This window comes from Clarias gariepinus, chromosome 6 (genome assembly GCF_024256425.1).
Source record: "Clarias gariepinus isolate MV-2021 ecotype Netherlands chromosome 6, CGAR_prim_01v2, whole genome shotgun sequence".
Lineage (NCBI taxonomy): Eukaryota > Metazoa > Chordata > Actinopteri > Siluriformes > Clariidae > Clarias > Clarias gariepinus.
In genome coordinates, this window is record NC_071105.1 from 32432442 (window position 1) to 32458263 (window position 25822).

Sequence of the window (25822 nt, forward strand, 5' to 3'; positions counted from 1 at the left end):
TATCCTAAAACTATGCCACCAATATTCATTTGTAGGTTTGTTTTCGTTTTTGTTTGTTTACTTATTTGTAAACGTTGTGGATTCATCATACAGTTTATGTTTTTATTTTTTTCAAAAAAAAATTATGAGACAACTGGAAACTAAGAATGGAATAATTGATGATATTAATAAGCATGTTAAAGACTGCTGATAAACCCTGGTATGAAACGACTGGGTGTTGCTGCAAATTGGGATGAATTTCTAAAGAAATGACTCAAAGAAATAAAAAGAAAATCCATATGGCATGTTAATGATATTGACATAAACATTAAATTTTAAGCCGAGCTGTCTTATTCACACTCAAGTACTTTATATTAAGCCTAAATGTAAATCATTACAGATCTGAGAGCAGTAGCCTACAGAAAATCTCTCCAGTGTCCAGTAGGGAGCAGTGAGTCAACACGGCAAGGTCATTTACTTCTCACACACTACCATTACAGATTCTTAATAATAAAATAATAAAATACTTAAAGTCATACTATGGCTTACAATCATTTTTAAAATGAATATGGTTAACAATATACATATGATGCTATCAACATCATAAAATATTAAAATCCACATAATACGTAATAATAAAAAGTTAAATAATAATTAAATTATTCGTATTAATAAGTTTTATAACAGGATTAAGAAAAGATACAAATAAACTGCATTAATTACAATTACATCAATAAGCATCATCATCATCATCATCAGTGTTTAAATACACTCACTCACTTACTTGTCGTCTATACCACTTTATCCTGTATACAGGGTCACAAAGGGCCTGGAACCTATCCCACTTAGGGCATGAGGCACAGGCAATTTGGGAACACCAGTTAGACTAGTCTGCATGTCTTTGGACTGGGGGTGGAAACTGGAGTACCTGGAGGAAACCCACCATGAGGAGAACATGCAAACTCAACGCACATAGAGGCAGGAATCAGACCCTCTCTGGACCCTACAGGTGGAAGGCGACAGTGGTAACCACTAAGCCACCATGCCACCTTGTTGTTTAAAGATAGAAAAAGATTACTGTAAAGAAGAAGGGCAGGACAGAACAAAATGAAACCACAGTAACAACAACAAAACAATATCAATAATAGATAGATAGATAGATAGATAGATAGATAGATAGATAGATAGATAGATAGATAGATGTGTAAGAATGTTACAGATAATGTTACAAATATTTTAATAAAAATAAATATTTAAAAAACATTTACAGAAATGATACCTAAGAAATGTGATACACTGTGATAAAGAATGATAAAGAATACACCATGCTATGTACATAATGTGTACACATGTATATACATTAAGGTGCATGAGTAAGATATTGGTATGTTGGAATATTAGTAAAAAAAAAAAAGGTTTGAGTGTACATTATTATACTAGTGCAATCAGATGGATAATCTATTAGTGCATTCAGTGGATATTAAAAAGTTGAATGGTAAGGCTGGTAACTGCAGAACACAATGTACATGACCATATGAATAGTGACAATGCCATCCCTGGTGGTAATAATAATAATAATAATAATAATAATAATAATAATAATAATAATAATAATAGGCATCAGAAGAAAAACAAGAAAAAGACATTAATATTATTAGCATATTATTATTATAATTATAAATATTATTATTATAGAATAATAGCAGCAGTAATAACTGCGATAGTTTTCAGCATCAAACATGGTAAGTCAATACATGCTGTTTGGTCTCTCTCTCTCTCTCTCTCTCTCTCTCTTTCTCTTTCTCTCTCCCCAAGTTGATAGGGTAAACCCACTCTGGTCAGCTGATTGCCCCTCCATCCCGCCCCTTTACTCTAAGACTTCACATTGAGCATAAAAACCCGCCACCCCTCTCAGCTGCAGCATCTCAATAAGACTCTCTCTATAAGGAAGCTCTTCATGCTCATCAATAACATGTCTGGCATTTTGCTTCTGCTCTCTGTGGCTCTCGCCTTCTCTGATGCTGAACAGCATGCTGTTAATGGTAAGACTAGTAAACCTTTATTTTATAATTACCTACCTTTTTCCAACATGATCAGTTTGTATGGAAAGAGAAGCTTGCCTCACTGTATGTACCTGTCTTCCAGAAATGGGAAAGTTGATGGTGAATCTTAAAGCACCAACAATAATAAAACTGGAAATCTGACCACTTTAAATAGTTACGTTATTAACGGCTTGTGTTAGGGCTGTTTGGGAGCAATTTATAAAAAATGTAAATTTAAGTGCATGAAGGAATGTGTTCTAAGAGATGTTTAGAAACCTTTAAAAGTCTATTTGTTGTGAGGAAAATCACCAGCTCCAGTTAAAGTCAATTTGAAAGTTAATTAAACAATCGTAGATAAAAGAGTAATTTAAAGCTTTTTTTGCTTTTTATTGTCCTTAGTTTCCTAAAAGTGTACTAAACGGAAACATTTTTTCATTTTTAGGCATCTAACTGTACCCAGAAAGAATGATGAATGTTCTATAAGCTATTTTATTTTCAGGAATCTATACGATGTAGCCAATAATTACTTATTATACTTACTGTCATTTAAAAAAAAAAATTATTAGAAATCACAAATGTCACATTTTGGATTTTGCCTTTACTCAGAATGTAGTCTGTTGTCCAAGACTTGCTTTTCCCCCATTTTATTCAGACATACACTGCAATTGTAACACGATTGTAATCGTGCCCTCACCCACTCCCACCTCCACCATCGCTATTTAAAAAAGTACTAAATTCATAAAGATTTCATTCATGCTTTGTCAAATTACTAATCATCATTAATCAGAAAAATATAGTTGGACCCAGTTTCCCCCAGACCACTATTTTGCTAAAAATATAACCGTAATAGGTAGATAGAGTACTCAGAATAATTCTATCTCTCCTACATTTAATTTTCCCCTTCGTGCTGCGATGCTTTAAAGAAATTAGGTATTACATAGCAAAACAATCAGTACAGCAATGTTAGTACTTGCGGTTGGAAAGAAATACTACGTTCTTGGCAACCTATTTTTAAAAAACTTTATTTGATGCATCTATAAGCATGTGAGATTACCTTGGTAGGAATTTTGACATGTTTCCATAAAGAAAAGAAAACCTGTCTGCTCCAAACTCATTTATAATTAAGGACCTCAAGGATGTTGTTGGATAATTTGATGCTAATTTAAATGTATGGTCTTTACAAAGTCCTAGACTGAGAGGAGACTGAAGTAATTACTGAAGTAATACACGAAAAAATAAAATCTGCAGACTTGCAATGGCACTGAAGGTGGTGTATTGTCCATAAGTGATCAGATCTGCAGGATGATGCTGCTAAGCCATAATTCTATGCAACACTCAATTTAACAACATGTTGCATATGCAGTGTGATTTCAGCATCAACTTCTGGGTGATAACAGAAAATCCACTTGATTTGTGAATGTTTTCCTATAACAGTGCACCATGTTTATTCCTTACTTAATACGCAGTGCTTGCTGACTGTGGGTCTATTCACAGAGTTGTTTTCCCTGATCGGAGCACCGCCGGTGCAAAGTGGAACATCTGACTACCCCAGCAACCAAACCAAAACCGGAGCCAAAGATCCTTCTATACCAGCCAATGAGCTGCTGGAGCAAGGCAAGAAATCTTCAGACCCAAAGCTGGCACTGCCCCCGGGGATATGGCCCAAACACACAGACCCACTCTCCCCTCATCCTCGACCAGGCACACACAGCAAGAGCAAGAAGGGCTCGAGGGATGAGCGGATTCCTGTTGACCATAACAATGAGAAAGTGCGTAATGATGGGCATCCCAATAAAGTCGTCCCTGCCACAGGGGTTGGGGGATCGAACCGCACACAGACACAAAAAGCTACCCCTGAAAGCCCAGTGCAGTCCAACAACCCTTCATCCAGTGAGTCTGATCTAAACCACAACTCCAGATCACGTACACGCTCACAACAGCCATTGTCTAATACACACAAGGAAAATGGGAACGGTCGGATGGATCCCGAAGAGAACCGACCAGGCAAATCGAGCCTGAACAACAGTCGCCCATACAGCCAGTACAACCGGCGCTCTTCCAGTTTGCTCTACCACTTTGACATCCACAAGAAAGGTGAGAGAGCCTTCTTTATCTGGGTCTCAAACTGTAACGTTTGTGCCCCTTGTTTGGTTTTAAAAGTGCACATTGCAAATTACTGTAGCTCCACCCCTGCCATATTTCTGCTGCTCATCTAAGCTTGGGGTCTTTCAAAATGAAAAATCAAAATATTTAATCAAAATAGACAAAATATGCTATTACAAGCCAAATGTTAATGAATATTTTGTAGATTTCATTGCAAGTAGCAAGTTGATATGGCCGAAAAAGCGGGATGTGGATCAGAGCACGTAATCATGGTAAAATGTGCCAGGAATGGGAAATGCTGCCCTAGAGTTTTTGAATCCCATCACTGGATGAAAATATGAGTGAATGAGAGAGAGAGAGAGAGAGAGAGAGAGAGACTCTGAGGGTAGATGGTTATTCTAATTACTCTCTCCCTCAAGCCGCAAATTGCTGCTTAGTTCGCATACACTGAATGCACCCTTTGTGTTGAAGATCTTGAGCCATAAGATTAGTGGAGAGGGGGGGGGAAGAATCTGAAATATGCCTAAGTGAAATGGTCTACGGCACGGTGATTAAACTACAGATATCGGAAAGATAGCCCTGCACCGTCCCACACTGGCTGGAATGCAGTGCTTTGGCTGGGATAATGGCACAGCAATGACAGCCTGGGCGTTGGAATGGAGCTGTGTGGTTTTCAAAGTGGCACTCATGGTCACAGTCAGTTGCATTCATTGTGTGGCGTCATTTTAAAATATGCCCCTTAATTACCTGCCACTTTAGAATGATTTCAAATGGCTTTTCATGATACTGAGATAAGTCCAAATCTGGACTCAAAGGCATTCTCAAGTCTTCAATTATGTTGTAATTAAGGGCTCGACCTGCCTTAATCTGACTCTGGGGAAATCAGGAAATAGAAGTTCACTCAAAGTGACTGATTGTCTTGTGGTGTGATGTACTGTCCTTTCCCTGTCCCTTTTTTTTTCTTGATCTCATCATCTCTCCGTCTTTCTCATTCAGAGTCAGATTTCAGCCATGATGCAGTGTGCCTGAGTGAATGCAGGAAGGACAAGGACGAGACCGAGCACTTCTGCTACAGTGAATTCGGTGAGCCCAAGCACAATCAAACTGTACACAATAATGAGAACAATATCAGGTTATAAAAGGTAACCGTCTGATTTAGCTCATGATACAATTCATGCCTTCTTTGTTGTTTTCATTCATTCTCTGGGGCAAAACACAAGGATAACTTTCCATGTTTACAATGGGGAAAACTCTTCACCTTTTCTTTAGAAGAATACAAAGCAAAATTTCAGGGAAAAAAATCCAGAACTACAAAGAGAAACACGAGAAATTGAGCATGCCCAGGTTCCCTCAAGCGGTTCATGTTCATGGAAGAAAGATTGGCCTTTGAGTTGCGCTGGTTTATTTGTGTATCTCTAAACCAGCTCCTGGAAATCTGCTGATCAGCAAAGTTTAGCTTGACCTCCAAAGCTAACATACCAGATGACATCATCAGGCTCTTTAGGAGAATCTAAACATAAGGGCTTTACAGTTAAACCAGCTTGAAATCATTATTACATTTCCATCTAACAATCACAAATTACAGCTATAAATTTATTTCCACAGGGAACACATTTATTACATTCCCTATAATATAACATGACAATGAAATTTCTCATGAATGAACTGGTTGACTTCAAGCACAGTAAGGTGATGAAACTCCTACCTGCAGTAAGATATATGAATGGTGCAACCATTATAAAGAAGACATTAAGTCCGGGAATTGACAATGACAATTCCAGCAGAGGTGTCTCGGAGCCCACTGCAGTTATTCTTCTAAACTTTCAGCTAGTGGAACAACTGGATCCTTGAAATAGTGGAAGAGACGCATCTGTCTGTGGGGACTGTACGCATTATTGTTCACAAACACCACTTGCACATTACAGGAACTTGGCTGAAAGATGCCTGGTATAGTCCTGAGCTTGCTTCCAGCCATTTCCACATTTGGGCCATTAAAGGAGTTTCTGATAGGATAGCACTTCAAACATGAAGCGCCGGTGTACTGAGAATTTTCTAGCATATATTTAGTGCACTAAAATAGTAAGTGCTTGGTATGCAGAATCAGGCATTTTACATAAAAAATCCTATCAAGAAGCATCAATGCTTCACTTTCTTAAGCAAACATTTTAATGTTGTTTTCCTATCTAAAAGGATTGCAAGTAGAAAACTAAGAAATGGTTCAGCTGGTATCAAACAGAGGTTGCAGCTAATCCCTAAAGATAAAAAAAATTAATAATAAACAAAACTACCCCATATGTTATGAGTTTTTTTTTTTACATTTTACAGTGAGTCCCAGAGTGGTCATAGAAAGGACAAAAAGTACATTGAGGCCATGTTTTAAAGGGCACCCATTATGCAAAATTCACTTTTTAGTCATCTATAGACATTCAGATATGTACGTACAAACAACAAACATGAGGAAATTTTTTTTCCTGCTTTTTGTCCTTTTCCATTTCTGTATTATTTCACTTTTAGTCAGAGCTTCAACAAGTCAATTGGATTTTCCCCCCAATGTGACCTTATATAAGAAACGCCCCCTCCCCTTGACTTGTTGCTCAGCTCTGCATTAGCTTAAATTCACAGTACGATATGCAGTGAAATGCTTTTTTGACTACCAGTGACCTTAAAATAAAAGCTTAAACATAAGATATAAATATGAATAAAGGAAATACGGTAGAAAATAAAGTTAACTGGTAAAATATACTGTATAAGTAAAAATAAAGTTATACTGCAGTAAAATAAATATTGTAGAAAAATAAAATTAACTAGTAAAATATACTGTGCTAAGTAAAATAAAATTAAAATATACTGTACAAATAAGAACAAAATAGGTATAATATAGAAATATAAAAGAAGAAAATAGAAATTTGTCCAAATAAGAAATGTAAAAATGACTGAGGTGTGCAAATATGCATAAAGTGACTTCTTAAAGCGTCTTGTTATTAAAGTGATTTGTGCAGTGGTCCATAAATGAAAGTATAAGTATATAGTGCAAAAAATGTGCATGAATGTGTCCATAGTGGCCATGAATGCACACTCATTTACATAGACTTTAAAACAGTGTCTTTAGAAGAGGAGTGAAACAAAGGGAATTTTACGTACAGTATGGGGCAATGCACTGCATCTGGTTGGATTTGGTGGACCTCTGAGACCTTTGTTAACTTCTTATAGAAATAGTAAAATATAAGACCCTTAATACAGAAAGTTTATATAGTCTGTGTATATAGAGAGCCAGTGTAAATGACAGTTTCCAAGTGTGTTCTATTACCTTTTCAGGACATGAAGCACCTCCTGATATAGAAAGCACAATTGACTTACCCGAGTTATTCAGAAACACAGTTTACTTAATCTCTTTTATGTTGATGTGCATACGGTTTAATTATTTCACGTGCATGTTTTTCTAGTTTGTTCACTCATTTTACTAAAATGTGCACACTTTAAAAATGTATGTAATCAATCCAGGGCTCCATAATTCTTAAAATTCACATTTGGTAACAAATTTTAAATGTAATAAATGAGGCAGGGGCTGATTTCTCTCGGTCCCAGACTGCAGATTTACTGTACGCAGGTTAAATAACCACTAGGTTTGATTGGATCTCCATTTGGGGTCATAAGTTTTAGCCAACTTTGTTGAAACATCCATGAAACATAATCAGCACTGATTGGTATGGTTGGTGCTCATTTGGTCTAAATCAATGCAAAAGTAAAAGGTAAAGAACACATTTCATAAAGTGAAGTTTATATAATCTTGATGTAGTAAGTTTAATTTTCATTTGGCCCTGGAGTACTGTTGCAAGCGAGTATCAAGTATGCATTTAAAATAAATGTTTTAAACCATGATCCATATTTGCTGATGAGTTTGACCTCATCTGATTAAAACTGGACATCATTCTTCCACTTAGAACTGAAAGCTGTACACGAAGTTACGAACACACCACACTGTGCAGATGCTGTTGCATGTGAAAATGATGATCCTTTTTTTCCCCAGTTGTTTTTCTAATTGCAAATGAGGGAGAACTAAAACCCCACAGTGTGTTGCCTCAAATTTGGGTCAGTTCTTGTTTTTGAGTGTGAAGTGGAAAAACACCCTCTGGATTGGCAACAATAAGGCTAACAGTCATGAATATGGTACCTAAGAATTGAAAAATTTGCATAGTCAGAAGGTAACAGCTGGTATTAGCATTTGGACATCATTTATCTATTATTAAGGGCAAAATATTGTATAATTGTATAATATAACATTCTGTAGAGGTGAATGTACGAGAGGTGTTTAAACCGGATTTTTTGTGTGAATGAAGGCATAAAACATTTACAGAAGACTTCAGGCACAGTACAGTGATGAGCCTCTTAGCCTCAATAAAACATCTGTATGGTGCGAACATTTTTAAACATGGCTGTACATCCATGAATAACAATCCTATCCAAGGTGGCTTGGACCCAGTCATTCCCTAAACATTCAGCAAGTGGAACACTCTTTAGGAAAACATGGCCTGATTTGGTCACCAAAGGTGTTCTGTTTTTACAGAACAATTAATGATGTCAAACTTGCAAGTTACTGGAACTTGGTCGGGGGTTATTACCATCTCCTGTATACAAGTGATTTCCACATGGTTGGGCCAAGGAGTTCCTGGGATGCCAGTGTTTTAGATGTGAAGCAGACAGTCTGGTCATGATTCTAGCTTATTGAGAAAACTTTCTATCCTGATGGTATAAAAGCACTAATGAAACACTGGGATAAGTGCATCAGTGTATCGGTGGATTATACTGTATAGCGAAATAAACATAGTTTTTAATCTTAGAACTGTGTTCTTTTACACTGCACATTCTTTTATTCTAAAGTCTCAGTTTGACTCGAAAACCCCATCGTATATTTAAGTGACACTTTATTTTCTGATGATTCACTGGGTGTGTACTGACACAGACTTCTTTTTTCCCAGCCATCAATGGCATTGTTCATGACATTGATCTAATTCGTCGAGGCATCAGGCTGGTCACTCTGCTGGTCAGCAACGACGGCTTCTACAAGATGAGCCGTCTCTACATCACTCCAGACACCTTCTTCTTCAAGGTCAACATCTTAGTCTTGGACACCTACAAGTGTACCAAACCTTGTCCTGACCTCAAACTGGGTGAGTTTTTATGGCTGTATGAAGTAAAAAAGTCTGATTTAACATTACTCAATATCATTAATGAATTTGTCATTATTTGCATTACTACTGTTCTTATTCTATTAACATATGCAATCATTTTCAACAAACATGCACAAATCATGGCCATGTTAAAAAAAGAAGGGCTTGTTCGAGGAGGTCCCTGCTCAGTACTCACCAGATTCTTTAGTAGGGTTCTCACATTTTGACATTTCCTTGGACTTCCGTGGATTAAGCCCTTCTTAATACTTGTGGCTCCTGGCAAATTTTTCAGCTTCCTGTATTCTACAGCCATGTTTCTGCAACTGACAGACTGAAGCCTTGATCTGTGGGCATCTGTGAAGGTTTTCAGTCAACCAGATTATTTGGAAAGCAATAATAAGCCATATCAGTGTTATCTTAAAGACATTTCCTTGGATGAGTGGAAATGTTTTGAGAATTTAAACAAAAATCCTGCTACTGGATCTGAAAGAATTTACAGAGACTTCACTTCTAAGTTTTTCTAATCTGGTTGAAATGATACAAACCAGCTAATAAAAGACAGTTAGATTGGATCTGTATTTGTTAATTCTGATACTACACGCAAAGCTTTTTTTTCTGTTTTTAGTGTACTAGTAATAAAATCGAGAGCTTCTGTAGCTGTCCCATGGCCTTTCACTTCACAAAAAAATTTCATTTTGATTCAAATGTAACAGTGCTTTCAATAATAACCTTCCTGAAAAACCTAGCTAGTCTGAGCAGGCTAAGCTAGCCTAACTTGTTGACCATCTTTGACAGCAAGAAACAGATAGAAACAGTCTCTGCTTCAACTGCTACATCGTAAAAACTTTATTTTTAAGAAGAAGAACAGGTCATCAATTAGAAACACAACTGGAACAAGTTGGCCAGCTAGCAAAGAGGGTTTAGCAGCTTAGCTAGACTAGCTAGCGTTTTTAACTCACTCACTCATCTTCTATACCGCTTTATCCTGTATTCAGGGTCGCTGGGAACTGGAGCCTCTCCCAGGAGGCTTAGGGCACGAAGCAGGGTACACATACACACTCATAAACTCATTCACACACTACAGGCAATTTGGGAAGGTCAATCTTTGGACTGTGGGAGGAAACCGGAGTACCCGGAGAAAACCTACCAAGCACAGGGAAAACATGCAAACTCCATGCACACAGAGACAGGAATCGAGTCTGGCCGGGAATCAAACTCAGTCCCTGGAGGTGCAAAGCGACAGTGCAACCACTACACCAGGGAGCACATTCAAGCCAATGTAATGGAAGTATGTCTTGTTGCGGAAATCATGGCTCCATGTCTGACATATGTGCAGAGTGTAAAATGTTTCTTTGCCACTTGTTAATGGGAATGTACTGTAACGAGTACATTCCAACGAGTCAACTTTTTATAAGCTAAAGTATGTGTACTTTACCACCTGCTAGCAACAATATTATGTCCTACAGGTAGCAGATACATAATCATGGGCCATATCTACCACCGAAGGCGCCATCTTCCCCCCAGTCTCCTCACTCTACTCGGAGGCAAACTGAAACCCGGAGACGGGGTCCTGCGCAGCAACAGCTACGTCAAGCGCTACAACAAGAGAAGGCACCAGAAAGCTCAAGAAGCCATGCATTCAAGGTGCAGGTGAAGGGGAAAACAAACGGCTCGCTCCTGACACCCGCTGCACGGGAGGACTACTCGCGGCCTTATGTAAATATGAAAAGAACAACATCATAATCTTGCAGTATTATCAGAGGAGATAGACGGGAAGACAAAGGCGTCTCTGTCCACCCGGACCAAGCGTCCGAGCGTAATAGATCAATCCACTGTGAGTGGGGATATTTTGCTTGCTGTACAATGCTTGCCTTTCTGCCTGTCCTCTTTCATAGACGACTCCAGGGAAATCCGCTGGATTCCATCCACTGGCGGAGGATCTGATTCATGTCTGAAACATGAACCAGGAACCGGCTAAATATTTCCTCTGAGAAATATTCAGAGAAAAGTAATAAAATTAAAGTTTTATGTGTTTATATACCCTATACACCCTGCCCTTTGTGGTATATACCAAATGAACCTGTGTTTTCAGCAGACATTTAAACTCATAAACCCGAGGCACGGCCAGAAAGGTCAGAGATATTAAAATTGCAAAGTATATGTCCTCGTTTAAATTGCACACAAAGCATCCACATGGCATCAGTGTATTTTAAGCAGTTATCTTCTGTTTTTTTTTTTTTTTCCATAACTCATATGATTCTTTTACAAAATCCATAATACACTATTTGAACATGTGTGCATTAAAGTGCAAAAGTGCACTTTTCAAGTACTTATTGTGCACTACGTAAGATGTCAAAGCCAATTTTTTTCCACACTGTATAAACTGCACTTTTCTTTACACATTTCAGCAGGACTACAGGTTTCATCTCGACACTGGTTCCAGTGTCCAGGGTTGTGTATGTAGGTTTTTTTTTTTTTTTTCATATTTTTCCAGATTGGAAACATGACGTGTCATTATCTCAGTTAATGTCTGTTTATTTTCCCATTCACACTATTTGAACAGCACAGAAGAAAAGCACAAACCAGCCACACAGAGCTCCTATTTATTAGGCCCATACTTTATATTTGTTGTTTAAATTATGTCAGAATGCAAGAAATGTGCTGTTATTTTCTAAAGGAGGAAGAGAAGAATTAAAGGGCTTGGAATGAGGAGGGGGGAGAACTAGATTATTGTTTTGTTTTGTTTTTTTAACAAAATCCTTTTTTTTGTAAGACAAGGTTATTTTCTTTACTTTGGGATACTTTTACTCTGTATTTGAGAAAGACTGCAGAAAGAGAAGGCCAGTGTACGCGTTGGTGTTGAGCCCTAATCGGATAGCAATCTGATCCTCCGCGCACCTGGTTACATGAAAGAGGGCGGTTCTGTTTAGGGTCCTGTGAGCAAAAACATGGGCCAGGGCCTCAGGGAACAGACGCTCCAGGAGCTGTAATGAAACGCCACCTATGGCGAATGTTTGCCCGCACACACACACACACATACACACACAAACACGCATAGGCCTTTGGCTCAAGCTCAAAGGAAGCAGAAAGGGAGAGGCACTGGCAGGAAAGAAGAGGAGCTTTATGGGCATGTTGGGTGAAAGAGAAGGAAAGATTTAAAGAAACGGGCTCCTTCAGACACCATTCCATGAGTCAGAAGTGTATACTGGGTGAAATTTAAGGGTAAACAGGGAACACTTTCATATACACTGCTGATGCATATTTTGTCATTCTGAAATGTCTTATTAAATAAAATAATATTTTTTTCTACATGGTTTATTCAATTTATTCCTGACATAAATCATTTTTCTATTGCACAATATAAAAGGTTAAGAAAACCGCCATTCTTTACATGAATTTTTAATCATGGTTTGTTTAACCTTTTAAACTGTTAACTTTGCTTTGTAAAAAATTAATAGGTTGTAAGAATATTTGGAATGTTTAAATTGGTACTTCAGTGATAAACCCCTGACACTGCAAATAGCTAGCAGGCTATTTAGTCTAGTTCATTTTCACTAGTATAAGTGTGTCCTAAGGGCAGGCAAACCTGTTAGGATAACCTATGACAAAACAACCATAATTCAGTAACATATTTTATTAATACCCATTTATTTTTTTATAAAACAGAAGTAAGTTTTAAAATATTATTATTATTATTATAGAAGTAGAAGAAAATATAATTATTTCACGGTAAAAAAGTGAATTAACAAAAACTGTGCAATCAAAACCAGCCATCCAAGAGAAGTCAACCATTGAAAAAAGTGACATTTTTCACGCTCAGCGTCCTTCACTGATCGTTCCCAGTGATAAAAAGGCATGTGGAGGGCTCATATCATCTATATAAACACAGTTCATCAACTCCAAACCCAGATCACTATGATAAAACAAGCTCAGAACCATCATAACAGCAATTAAGCTTATTTCAGCCCCGATATGGTCTACTGTAGCCATATCCGTTTCTCTGTTCCCATGCTGAGTCGAGCAGGAAGCCAGGGCCTGGTCCCAAATGGCTCCTTAGGACATGTTATTCACTACATAGGGTGCTGAAGTTATTATCTCATACTCTGTTTGAACTTAATAGCAAAAGGGAGGCATCTTGGGATTCAGCCAGAGACTCCTCGCAGCAGGGAGACATTCCTTATTGAAAGAGGTGGTGCGGGTTTGGAGGAATCATGGGAAACTCTTCCATCAGACACAGTCTGAGAGTTACTGAAACAGAGACAGAAGTTACCCCATCCTCGTTTTGGTCCATATTGAACCTACCTATGTCACCCAACATGCTAACTTTCTTATACTGTAACAGCACATCCCAAAGTCTTTTATTCCTCCTATACTACAGCATTTGGCTAGATGCTACATTTTTTTGTTTATTAAAGACTGACGCATCTTTTTACTTTAATATTATGAAATGCGCACAGAATTAAAATTTTAAATGCCATAATGTCAAATAAACATCTTTGTTTGGAAAACAATGATTATATGGTTTTCTTCATAAAATAGCAACAATTTTTAATCTGTAAGTTATTAGATGTAGATTACACAGGGCATATGCAACAAAGATTATTATAATTGTTAAATGAAATTCTCAAATTTTTTAATATAATTAATATCAAGATAATCAAAACATTTTATGTAATAAAATTGCTATACAACAATCAATATATAGTATGAAATTTAAACCTTTCTGGATCTGGCTGGGCATTGAGTCAAAAAGTCATCTGCATTACTCCGTCGTCACTCGCTTAATCAATGCCTGCTTGATTACTTCCTGGAGATTGTGTACAACAATTTACCACAGAAGTTCATAATTTACTTGCTAATTCCAAAGTAAAAAAAAAATTAATTAAATATGGTTGTGATATAGTAGAATTAATTATTAGTTTATTGTAACTGCACTTTTATACCCAACTGATATAATGTTAAAAAAGTACATTATGAAACACAATATATATTTCATCATCTGGGTCTTTTTAACCGATTAATGGACATTTGATTGTCTTTTTTTATTGTATAAACAATAAACAATGATGCATACTAACAGATTATTTAAAATGTCAGATAGGTATGCACAGTCTGAGGTGAAGAAGTTACACTTTGGACAAGCTCAAGACTATAAAGCGATGTAGTAATAACTCCCAGTCAAATTCCTGTAATGTGCAAGTGGTGCAGTGGGGAGTGTGATGTCATGCATTTCCCTGCAAAGACAGAAGGTCTTTGGTTATCAAACCAGACTGTTTTTTTTTTTTCCTGAGAGTGTTCCACTCACTAAATGTTCACAATGTAAACAACTGCAGAGGGGCCACCCACGGCTAAACCACACTGACGGAATCGTCATTCATTTAAAATGTCCTGGTTTGACTTGAACGGCCATTGTATATACTTTAAAAAATAAGTTTACAAGATCAAGACTATATGAGAAGAATTCAACCAAAAAAGCTAGATAATAATGATAAATCACATGCTCCAAACCATAAGCCAAATTCTATCTAGATGTTAGTTCAAGTCGATTATTTCAATATTAATTATCCACTTAACCACAATTCTTCATATTTTTCCACATTTCATTTAGTCTTTTCTGGTTTCCAGACAGGTAAGTTGTTTTGTATAAAGGAACAAAATAGGCAGATCATAAATAGCTAGCTGGCTGAAAATGCCAAAAAATGTATTTTAACAGATAACAAATTCTTTGACAATTAACCCACTGTATGTTGCAAATGTTTTTTATGAAATTAACTATTAAAAATGTTTGAACATGACATTAATTTTTGAATGGTCGGCATGCCAGTTTTTACCTACAAAAACAGTTCAGTAAATTCCATCGGCTGTTACATATTCATTAATTTATAACCTTTTATAAAGGTTCTGAAGAAGACATTTGGGTAAATGAAACTTAAATATGGTAAAATAGATGTCATATATGTAACAAATACTTTTTTTTAAATCAAATATTAAAAAAGCAAAACAGAAAATGCCAAGATTGTCTTAAGTGCTAACTACAGGTCACATAAACTAGCTTAAAGACATAAAAAGTAGATTTTATTACCAAAAAAAGTGAAAAACAAGAGTGGTCCTACACAATTTAACCTAAATGTCGTCAAGTCAAGACATGTTAGATATCTGAACAGTATCTACAAGAGGCATTCTACTGTTGTCCCACAATCAGAAACTTGGACTTCTGATTATGCAGAAATGAGAATAAAAACTACCTTTATTTCTCTATATAATCCCCTGCTGCACTAATGCACTTATTTCAGCGTTTCACTATCGCTTCGATTATCATCAGGGTACAAAGATTTTTAGTACACCGGAGACTGTTTTTTCAGTACACTGTTCAGACTGCCTGCTTCAAGTCTGAAATGCTGGCCTACCAGGAACTCCTGAAATGGATCAAACATGTGGAAATGGCTTGGAGCGAGGTCAGGACTGGGGGATGTGGCATAAACTCCCATTCGAGGTCCTGTAATGTGCAAGTGGTATTCATTAATGATTGCGTGTACAGTTCCCACAGACAGATACAACCTTTTCTTTAAGATGACGACAAATTATCCGTCGAGCTTTAAGGATCAGACATTCCCTTGCTGCATATTGCTAACAATGACAGCAGTGGGCCACGAGCCACCTCAGCCCATGACATACGGACTTCTCTAGAACATTTGTACGACTCAAATGCTTTCAAAAGAGTCTCATCATTGTATGGTGCTTGAATTCTTCTAAATGTTAATTCGTTTTATGACTTGAAAGCTCACGGCATTCTATATTTCCTTTTAAAAGTAAAAATAGACCTTTATTTTTACACAAGATTTTGGTTAAAAGCTAACAGCAAAAGTTTTTAGCTTAGTTGATTTTTTTTACTGTATGTCACTGCAACTGTTCTATTAGTGCAAAATTAATGCAAGCTTCTCACAGAAATAAAATACCAACAAATTAGCAGCAGGGCCTGCTAACACAAACGTTAGCATAAATAAAGGCAACCTCATTGCCATCTGTAGATCCCCAAAACTAAATGGCTGCCTCCATACAGCAACAGCTTTCTGTAAAAGGAAGTTTTTTTTTTAAATAATTAATTAAATTAATCATACTGTTGACTATTCCACATTAAGATTGTATGAAATTATTAATGTTTCACAGCCATAAGGATTGTATTTACAGAAATTGTGTGTGAGGTGAGGTAGACCTTACTTGTTAGTTACATTAGCCGTGTAGTGCTGCACTGGATTGATATCTAATGGATTTTCTGCTGTAAGTATTGTCTTGAAATGAATTTCAGCAGGGTGTCTGTGTGAGGTGAAGGTTAAAACGCTCCATATTCGACCATAAAAAGTCAAACTTTAACAACAATAAAACAGTTAGTCAGTCTCAGGGAGTCACTTGTGAAGAAGGATTCGGAAATGAACCTTCTGGAACCCCAAAACTTCTAAGCCGTTTCAATATATTAAAGGTTCATTCAGCATTTATTTGATTTTAAACCATCTTTCCTTTTTCTGGGCAAAACAACTTAATTTACAAATGTTATATGCTTCTGTATAACATCTTAATGTAAATTGCTTCACTCAAAAAAAAAAAAACATACCTAAAAATAGACCATCTATATATTAAAAAAAACAAAACAATGTATGCATATAAACAAGTATACAGATTTTCCCCCCTGGCCCATAGTCTGTAATGCAGAAATTTATAAATGGCCTTATACTGTAGCTCTGGGTTGTTTTCCAGACTTGTCAAGTCCAGGAGTCACGTCTTGCTGAATGTGATGAATGTGAGTATCCACCTAGTGAGAGGGCAAAACAACCACCACTGCTCTAAACCACTAAATACTGTGGTACTGCGACAGTGATTATTTGACTGGACAAATGTGGTAAAAAGTAGACACACAGGTTTCAAAGTTTTGTATAAATTATGCAGGTCACTTAGAAGAACATTAGATTAAAAAAAAAAAGGGTTCCATTGTACTCCAAACATTAGGAAATTACCTTTTTCCTTTGGGGAAATACACAAATGAAATAGATTGCATTCATACTTAAAGTTGCAATCAACAGTTTTGGTTTCCATTTGCATCATAATTTGGGTGACTTATGCTTACCAGTACTAGATAAAAGTAATCCGCCCTGCATAACATCGCCTACAAATTAAGTCAACATATGTCATGCATTATAGTTCCCCATGTGCAAAAACAGGTGATTTCCCCAAATAGTTATTGCATATCTGGCTGAAGAGTTGTGCTGATTGACCAAAAAAATTGTGAAAATCTGGCTCTGACAATGATCTTCAGCTTCTGGAGCCATGTCCTGGGTAATTTCCAAACCTACCCACATAAGAAAGGCAGTAGCAAGAAAGAATCTTCTGTACATGATCTCAATAAAGCAATAAAGTAGGCAAAGATTGAGTGAATGACCCCAGAGTACTGCAGACATGATTTTGACTTCATGCTTAGCTGAATCTAGTAGCTTTTGAAGAATAAAGAATTTTAAACTGAAAACAGATTGTTGCATAAAAGAAAGTATTTTGATTGTCCTTATTTAAAAATTTTTTAGAATGGTCATTAAAACTTTCATTTTGACTTTTGTCTTGATACTGTTGACCACCACGCAAGTCTTCAGAATGGTTTCGATACCTGCTTAATTTTGGCACTAGCAGGACCTGATAATACTCACTGGACAGGCAGTGCTTCAGATGGTGAACTTAATGGTGGCTAATCCAATATGTCCAATACTTTGATTTACCAATCTGCAACAGAGGTGTCTCCCCCACAAAAAAGCAGCAATGTTTAATCCTGTTACAGACTCTCCTCTGCTGTGTCTGCCTGTCTACCACGAGTGTACATGTGTGCGCGTGATAGTGGTGCAGGGCTGCATTCAATAACAAGAGGGTTGGCGAAATAAGACAGTTCATCAGACCAATCAACTATTGTACACTCAACAAAGGTTTTAACAGAGCTGTTGTTACTGAACGTAACCCTTCTGTTCTTTCACACTATACTGTGCTGTGCTCTGTCCGTAGTCACCGTACTTCGTACTTGGATGAGCGCACTGATAATCAGTGGGTTAAGTGATTTGTAAAAGAAGAGATTAATAAAAAAAAAAAAAGTAGAGATTAACAGACATTTAATTTGATAGTGTTTTCTGATTAGTGTTAAATGCATTTTATTTAAAAATTTAAAAATTAAATAACTTTAATTTCGATACCTAAATTTTTTGTTGGGCCAAAGGCTCCTAAAGATTTGTTTGTCCGGAGACCGGCTGGGTCTGGCTTTAGTTAAATATATACTCAGCAAAAAAAGAAACGTCCCTTTTTCAGGACTGTGTATTTCAACAATAATGTTGTAAAAATCCAAATAACCTTACAGATCTTCATTGTAAAGGGTTTAAACAATGTTTTCCGTGCATGTTCAATTAACCATAATCAATTAATTAACATGCACCTGTGGGATGGTCGTTAAGACCTTAACAGCTTACAGAAAGTAGGCATTTGAGGTCACAGTTCTAAAAACACAAGACACTAAAGAGACTTGTCTACCGACTGTGAAAAACACCCAAAGAAAGATGCCCAGGGTCCCTGCTCATCTGCGTAAACGTGCATTAGGCATGCTGTAGAGAGGCATGAGGACTGCTGATGTGGCTAGGGCGATAAATCGCCATGTCCGCACTGTGAGACGCCTAAGACAGCGCTACAGGGAGACAGGAAGGACAGCTGATCATCCTCGCAGTGGAAGACCACGTGTAACAACACCTGCACAGGATCGGTACATCCGAATATCACACCTGCGTGACAGGTACAGGATGGCCACAACAACTGCCCGAGTCACACCAGGAACACACAATCCCTCCATCAGTGCTCAGACTGTCCGCAATAGGCAGTTCATGAGGAGGAGATGCACTGCAGTACTTCAAGCAGCTGGTGGCCACACCAGATACTGACTGGTACTTTTGATTTTGAGCCTCCCTTCATTTAGGGACACATTGTGAAACATTTTTAGTTTATGTCTTATGGTGTTGACTCTTTTAGTGTTCATACAAATATTTACACATTAAGTTTACTGAAAGTAAAAACAGTTGAAAGTCAGAGGACGTTTCTTTTTTTGCTGAGAATACTTATAATATCATTATATTCCAGCAGGACATGGTGTAGGCTTTTCACTGTTAATTTAGTAGTAGTATTAGTAATAATAATAATAATAATAATAATAATAATACCCTAGAATCCAAAATATCTTAGTTCTTGGCTGGTTCTTAGTTTTTTTTAATTTTTTTATTAAAAATATATACAAAAATATTAAGCTTTTTTGAGTTTCTGGACTCACAACCCTCTTAATACTTCTCGAGAAGAAAAACTGGAATGCATTTACCACACATTTTTACCAGAATTAAAACTGTGGAGTACAATGGAACGCAGCACAATGGCTTATGTTCCGATTTATCTCATTGAAAAAAAAAAAAAAAAAAAGTGTGAGTAATTTGGTACGGCTCCAGATGATGACAGTTCATCCTTTGCTGGGAAACCCCTTCATCCTTTACATCTGCTTCTCAAACGGTGTTCTTCCTCCATCATATGTTTTCATTTTATTCTAAAAAACACTTCAGTCACTGATCTCTCGCTTTCTGTAAAAGCAGGATCTCCAGTGCATCATGTCCTTGGTTCCCAAATGCCATGTAGCAGGAGCTCACCTAGCAAGAACCAACTTCCTGATTACAGTGTTACAAAAGAGCTTATGGGACGTGTAGCTTAGGAAGCTGTAGATTGAAGTCTGTTGTTATGAGACCTACAGAATGCAGAAAGAACAAACAGGCAGATACCATCTTTAATAAAAACTAATTGAAAAGTTAAGAAATTATGGCAGTTGGTCATTTTCTTGTGTTGTTGTTTTTTTTTTTAAATAAAAAGTAAGAAAATTAAAAAAGATAGCAGCCATACTTGTTTAAGCTTATCTGTTCATTTATAGACATTGATTCATACTGTTGTAACCCACATGAGGATGGTGTTCATCTGTGACATCCACTCCAGCTGAACCAGTCTACAGTTCTGTATTGCTCCTTCACAAAAGGATTTAGATGCATAAAAATATCATATATATGACTACAAACTGAGATAAAAGACTAACACAATTATTAATGTAACATTTCCAAAATATCCATATAAAGCCAGTGATATTACAGTTGTATGAGGTAAGTTTGTTTCCTCACCTCTTTTATGAGATAAAAAAAGAAACAAAATTCAGCAAAGATCCTACATGAAGTAAGTAAATAAAACAGACCAAAAAAGTATTTCTTTTTCCAGTGACATGAAATGGTCAACTAACTTGATGAGGTGAATAATTATTTTCAATGTTGAGATATCACAATAGAAAAAGTAGCTTTTCCCCTGACTGAGATGCAAACATAGCTTCTGCTTAAAGTCCATCTTCCGAACAAAAGTTTTGTTCTTCTGTACAAAAAAAGTTCATGCTGTATTTTTCTTCGTGCTAAAGAAAAACACAGTGGTGCTCCACGATAGGCTAATTTACACTGAGCCAGGCAGCCTGCTCTGAAGACCTGTCATCATAATCTGTGAATGAAAGAGAGACACACACAAAAAAAAGAGAGTGGACGGTGTAAGTGAACACATGCAGCGCACACAAGTGGAGATGATGCCAAACAATGATAGCAACACAGCATGCAGAACAAGCATTCCTACATGCAAGTGATTTTGCAACAAACTGCACTAAATGGGGAAAAAAAAAAATGAACTGTTTGAAATGTGTGAATGTATGAAACAAAACGCCCTATGCAACAGAGAGTAAAGCAACATTTAGATAATCCAGTCGGGGGAAAAAAACTGTAAGGGTAGAGTAAATGAAGGAAAGGAAAAATAAGAGGAAAGGAACATAAAGATGAGACTATCCGGGGGCATGAAAGGGGAGTGAGAAAAGGAAAGGGGAGGGAGGAAAATGAAAGAGAAAAAGCAAGAAATAAGAAGGGAGCAGGGAAAGGAGGGAAAGTGGTAAGAACAAGAACAATATGGCAAGGGAGGAAGCAAAGATTAGAGGAAAGGGAGAAAAGAGGACTAAAGCAAAGGCAAGGAGTGAGAAGGAAACAAAAAGAAATGAAATGATTTGGAACAAACGAAAGGGGAAGGCAGTAACAACATGGAAAGACGAATAAAGCAGATGAGAACTAAGGAGATAAAAGGACAGGAAATAATAGAAAAGGGGACAAAAGTACAGGAAGAAAAGAGGGAAAATTAAAGAGGAAAACAAAGTAAAAGTAATGACAGAAATGGTGAGGGGGAAAGAGGTAAAGATAGGGTTTGAAAAAGGATGAGTTTAGAAAAGAAAAGGGGAAGACAGGAATGACATGGAAAGACAAGGTAGGCAGATAAGAAGAGGTGAAACTGAATGGGGGTAAGAAAGTAACACTTTACAAACACATACACCCACTGACAATTTGCACATTTCATCTCTTTTCTTATTCCCCCCCTCCCTTTACTACTGTTTGTGTAACCTGCTGCTGCTGTAACACAATAATGTCACTCACGGGATCAAGAAAGTATTTCTATCTATCTAAAGTCAAGGGAAGGAAGGCCAGGAACTGAGGGAGTGAAGGAGGAAAGAAAAGAAATTAGGAAGGAAGGAAGATTGACAGTCAAGAGTCAAGGAAAAGCATGTGTGTGTGGGTGTGTGAGTGTGCGCGTGTGCTTGTGTGTGTTATACCTGCTTGCTTTAAAGGCTTTAAGCTTCTGGACGAAGAATGTCTCGAGCACCTCTGCACACTGATAGAAGGGCGATTCGCTGGGGTTGTAGTATCGACAGTTATCGAAGATTCTGGTCATGTCTGCTACGTACTCCGTCAGCTTACTGTAGTGACGCTTCAGCAGGCGCTCCTCCATTGTCGCCAGGTCTGAAAGCAACATGTATTTATCAGTGTTCTGGAGGATACACTGTGACTGATATTAAACTCAGATTTTTGTCATTAATGACTATTAATTTTAAACAAACGTGTCAACATAGTATCGATGCACAAATACTTAGGGTAGGGCTTCGTTCATTCCCACGTTTTTAAAACGCATATTTGTGATGGTTTGTCTGACAAGCAGCCTCGTCGATGCACAGAAATGAGACAACAGTGAAACTCGGGCCTTGTAAAACTTTTACAGGTCAGCTGGGAGAGTTTTTCTGGCTATAAATGAGAAGTCAAAGAATTTTTAAATCTGGGGTTCTAATGCAGCGGTGAAATATGCAAAACTGCGGTACATATGATGGCTGTTTCTTTTAACAGAATCTTTTTGCTCATTGTTTTGCTTTTCGTTCAAGGCGTGACTGTGGGTTTATGCTGCTGTTTTAAGGGAGAGATATTCAGTGAGAAAGAGAGAGGGAGATCGACAACCAACTGAGAGGCAAATCCAAATAAACAGATCACATTTACACCTCACTGCTTTATACTACTCGCTTCTTTTCTCTCTGGCTGTGTTAAATTCTTTCTCCTCATCTGTCTTTCTCTCTCTCGAAACGTCTCGCCGTTTCTTCCTCCACACTTCCTCTTTTTCACTCCCATTGAAGGGAATCTTTAAGGACATCAGGATTAAAGCACAGAGCTTGGGAGTGTTTCTGAAGACGGCACACATGTTGATGGTCTTTTGCGTGTTGCTGAATCATTAAGCATCTGTTTGTTGGTCGGTTTGCACTGGGCGAGTTTGCACAGGTCAACGATCAAGACAGATGGCCTGAGTTTAACTCGTTCAAGATGGAGGCCTTCAACTGTGACTTAAATAAGAGTGATATTTTCCCCAGCTTAAATAATAATAATAATAATAATAATAACAATAATAATAATAATGTTTTCATAGTATCTGCAGCGGATTTAAGCCTACTGTGACGGTTTCCTGCACCCAGAAGCAGCCAAAAAAGTGAAGCGACACATTACTGTAACTTAATCCTAATCTTGTCTGTTCAGCAATATGTTTGGTGTGTGAACTCTGATTAATCAGTTTTGCAATAACGTTGTTTAAATAATGCTGCTATTGTGTAAGAGAAGCAGAGAAGCGTATAGCTACAGGGGACAAATCAACCAAGCCGATTCAATCATTTAGGGCATACTGTATGCTTCCATTATTTGCTAGGGAAATTATCCAGTAGCTCCAGCATAAACAAAACTTCTTCCCTCCACATACATGAATAATCTGCTAGCTTCTTACCCATAGGCTCCTTTATTACTCCATAATAATCAGGGGCATCTTCGGGGTCCACCGGCTCCAGGAAGGGCCACGCCATTTTATGGGCCTAGGGACAGATATAGCAAACGAGAACACGAACAGAGGTCAGTCCAGTGTATTGGAAGCAGCTGCTTCAACATTGAAGAAAATGAAACCCTTTTCATTCCTCAACAGGAGGGCACAGAAGTAAGAATGAAAGAAGGAAAAAAACGAAGAAGGGAGGGATGAAGAAAGAAAGCGAGAAAGAAAGACAACACCCGCCCCTGGGAAGCCTTCCAAAGTTCAGGTTGATCAGATAAAGTGTGCAAGAGAAGAAAACAGTACCAGATTTGTTTTCTTTGACTATCAGGAAGAAAGAAGAAAGAGATAAAGAGAAGGAAAAAGGCAGAGAGTGTGAGAGAGAGAGATTTGGACGTGTAGAAGACCTGTAGTGAGCGGAGGATCCTTCGTAATCCTTCGTAGTCTTTCTCTGTAAGGGGTGTGAGGACGGTCATTGCGTCCTCCGTCGACTGGCACTGAGGGCAGATGTACTCGTCGATGTATGTCGCTTCGCTCTGTAGGATCCCCACACAGCGGCCGTGGTACCAGTTCTGACAGCGGTCGCAGCCAATGTAAAACCTGACAACAACCAGAACACTTTAGGAGACCTTCAGGGGAATCTTTTTGGTTGTTGTTGTTAATAAAAACCAGATCACAATAATCAGCTTCAGTGATCTCATGAATATTTTAGCACTGAAAGGTAATAACCGCATTCTCTGGCTCATTCTGAAAACACGATTAAATTCAAGATAAAAGCTGCGGTAATTAATATTAAAGGTCACATAATGTACTCCTTTTTAAACAAGTTTGCATACAACTTAGAGGTTTCCTTTACAATGTGTTTGTTAATGTAACAGCTGATTGCTGTTTCTGAAACGATTGATTTTCTTTCTCTTTCACTCCTTTTCCAAACACGCTGTTTTAGTGTCTGTGGCTTTCAATGCACTGCCCTTAAAAGCCGCTTTGAGGAAGTGCATTTCGCAAGCCAATCAGAATGCGAAGCCAGGAAACATTCATGTTTGGGATCTTATCAAGGATTTTACTTAAGACTAGGAGTCTGATCAAGGGTGCACAACCCCAAAATGGAGTTGTTGTGTTCGATTATCTCCCTGTTCTGTTGCTTGGTCTTCCTTGGACTATACAAACAGTTAAAAAACAAACAAACAGGGCTTTCACAGGGCTCCTCTGGCCTTTCCTTACAGATGCACACAATCACGCACACTTACTGAGCTTCATCATACGGAGTTCTACAGATGCAGTAGAGCTCCTCTGTGGTTCCCTCCTGTGCCTGTTTACACTCTGCGCATATGTAGTCGTCCATCTTCTTCGCCTCCTTTTCCGTGATGCCCACGCAGTCACCGTGGTACCAGTTTGTGCACAAATCACAGCCTATATAAAACCTACAACAACAGAAGGTGAGATGACTTCATCGGTGCAATTCTTTAGGCATGTAAATAATGCTAAACTAGACTACACAGTCATGTGTAACTTCTTGTTAAATTAACGTTGACGTTCCAGGGCAAAACCTAACAAGCTTCAGGCACTAAATGCATCTTGGCAAATTGACTACATTTGGTGTAAAGGGGATTTTTTCTTGCCAAACAATTTCTCAGTCTTACTTGGTCTCGTCGTACGGCGTCTTGCAGATGCAGTACAGATTTGTGTCGTTGTTGGTTTCTCTTGAGGTAGTTGTGATCATCTTTTTCTTCTTTAATTTGTCCACGTTACCCTCCTCATATTTGCGCTTGTAAGCTGATGGCGACGTTGTGCTTGTGACCTGAGCAGGAGCGGCGGCAGCAGCTTTGGCTCGTTCTCTTTCTTGACAGATTTTCTCCAAATCTCGCCTCAACTCATCCTGTAGAAACAAAAAATATAGACGTCAATTTAGACTTTTAAACAGACAGGCAGTGGATCTTGCTACGGCAAACTCGTATCACTTGCATGCTTACCTGCACCTCCAGTTGCAGCTGTCTGTCCAGCAGCGCTCTCTTCTTCAGGATCTCAGCTTTGAGCTGCTCTTTGTGTTTAAAGAGCAAGGCTGAGAGCTTGACAGCCATCTGCTTGCTGCGTTTTTGCTCAATCGTCTCTTCTCGTTTCCGCTTCCGCGCTGCCTGCCGCTCGTCCTTGTCGATTTTGTCCAGGATGAACTTCATCACCTGGTTACACACGATCATCCTGCAACACCAGTTTTAAATCCAAACTCAATTTTTGCATGTATGTGGATGGAAAATACGTTTATATATATATATATATATATATATATATATAAAA

The 25822-nt window shown here is 37.8% G+C and overlaps 2 protein-coding genes across 9 annotated transcripts in view; one reads left to right on the plus strand and one right to left on the minus strand.

Moving 5' to 3' along the window:
• Window positions 1-1718: 1718 nt before the first annotated feature.
• LOC128526715 (UPF0450 protein C17orf58 homolog) lies at window positions 1719-12540 on the plus strand. Its single transcript, XM_053498848.1, has 6 exons — window positions 1719-1743; window positions 1857-2021; window positions 3516-4115; window positions 5121-5207; window positions 9101-9292; window positions 10759-12540. Exons 1-6 carry the CDS (start codon window positions 1719-1721, stop codon window positions 10944-10946), a joined length of 1257 nt encoding a protein of 418 aa, XP_053354823.1. The 3' UTR covers window positions 10947-12540.
• A 7016-nt stretch (window positions 12541-19556) lies between these two features.
• LOC128526506 (nucleosome-remodeling factor subunit BPTF-like) overlaps window positions 19557-25822 on the minus strand; it is a 42072-nt gene continuing 35806 nt past the window's right edge. For 4 of the 8 annotated variants that reach the window (XM_053498418.1, XM_053498416.1, XM_053498419.1 and 1 more), the window contains 7 exons: window positions 25501-25726; window positions 25171-25406; window positions 24778-24951; window positions 23938-24130; window positions 23495-23579; window positions 22014-22200; window positions 19557-20087 (listed from right to left, as the gene is read on the minus strand). In XM_053498418.1, coding sequence (XP_053354393.1) covers window positions 20051-20087; window positions 22014-22200; window positions 23495-23579; window positions 23938-24130; window positions 24778-24951; window positions 25171-25406; window positions 25501-25726 — 1138 coding nt within the window. In that variant the 3' untranslated portion in view covers window positions 19557-20050. Of the gene's footprint in view, window positions 20088-20239; window positions 20870-22013; window positions 22201-23494; window positions 23580-23937; window positions 24131-24777; window positions 24952-25170; window positions 25407-25500; window positions 25727-25822 lie in introns of those variants that run through there. The other 4 variants (XR_008360811.1, XR_008360809.1, XR_008360810.1 and 1 more) reach the window with 4 other exon arrangements.

Bases quoted from the DNA above. Each gene is read 5' to 3' on its own strand.
- LOC128526715 (XM_053498848.1), top strand. From the start codon at position 1,719: ATGGTAAGTCAATACATGCTGTTTG. The intron at 1,744-1,856 runs GTCTCTCTCTCT...CTTTACTCTAAG, and splicing joins AAGTCAATACATGCTGTTTG to ACTTCACATTGAGCATAAAA. The intron at 9,293-10,758 runs GTGAGTTTTTAT...TATGTCCTACAG, and splicing joins TTGTCCTGACCTCAAACTGG to GTAGCAGATACATAATCATG.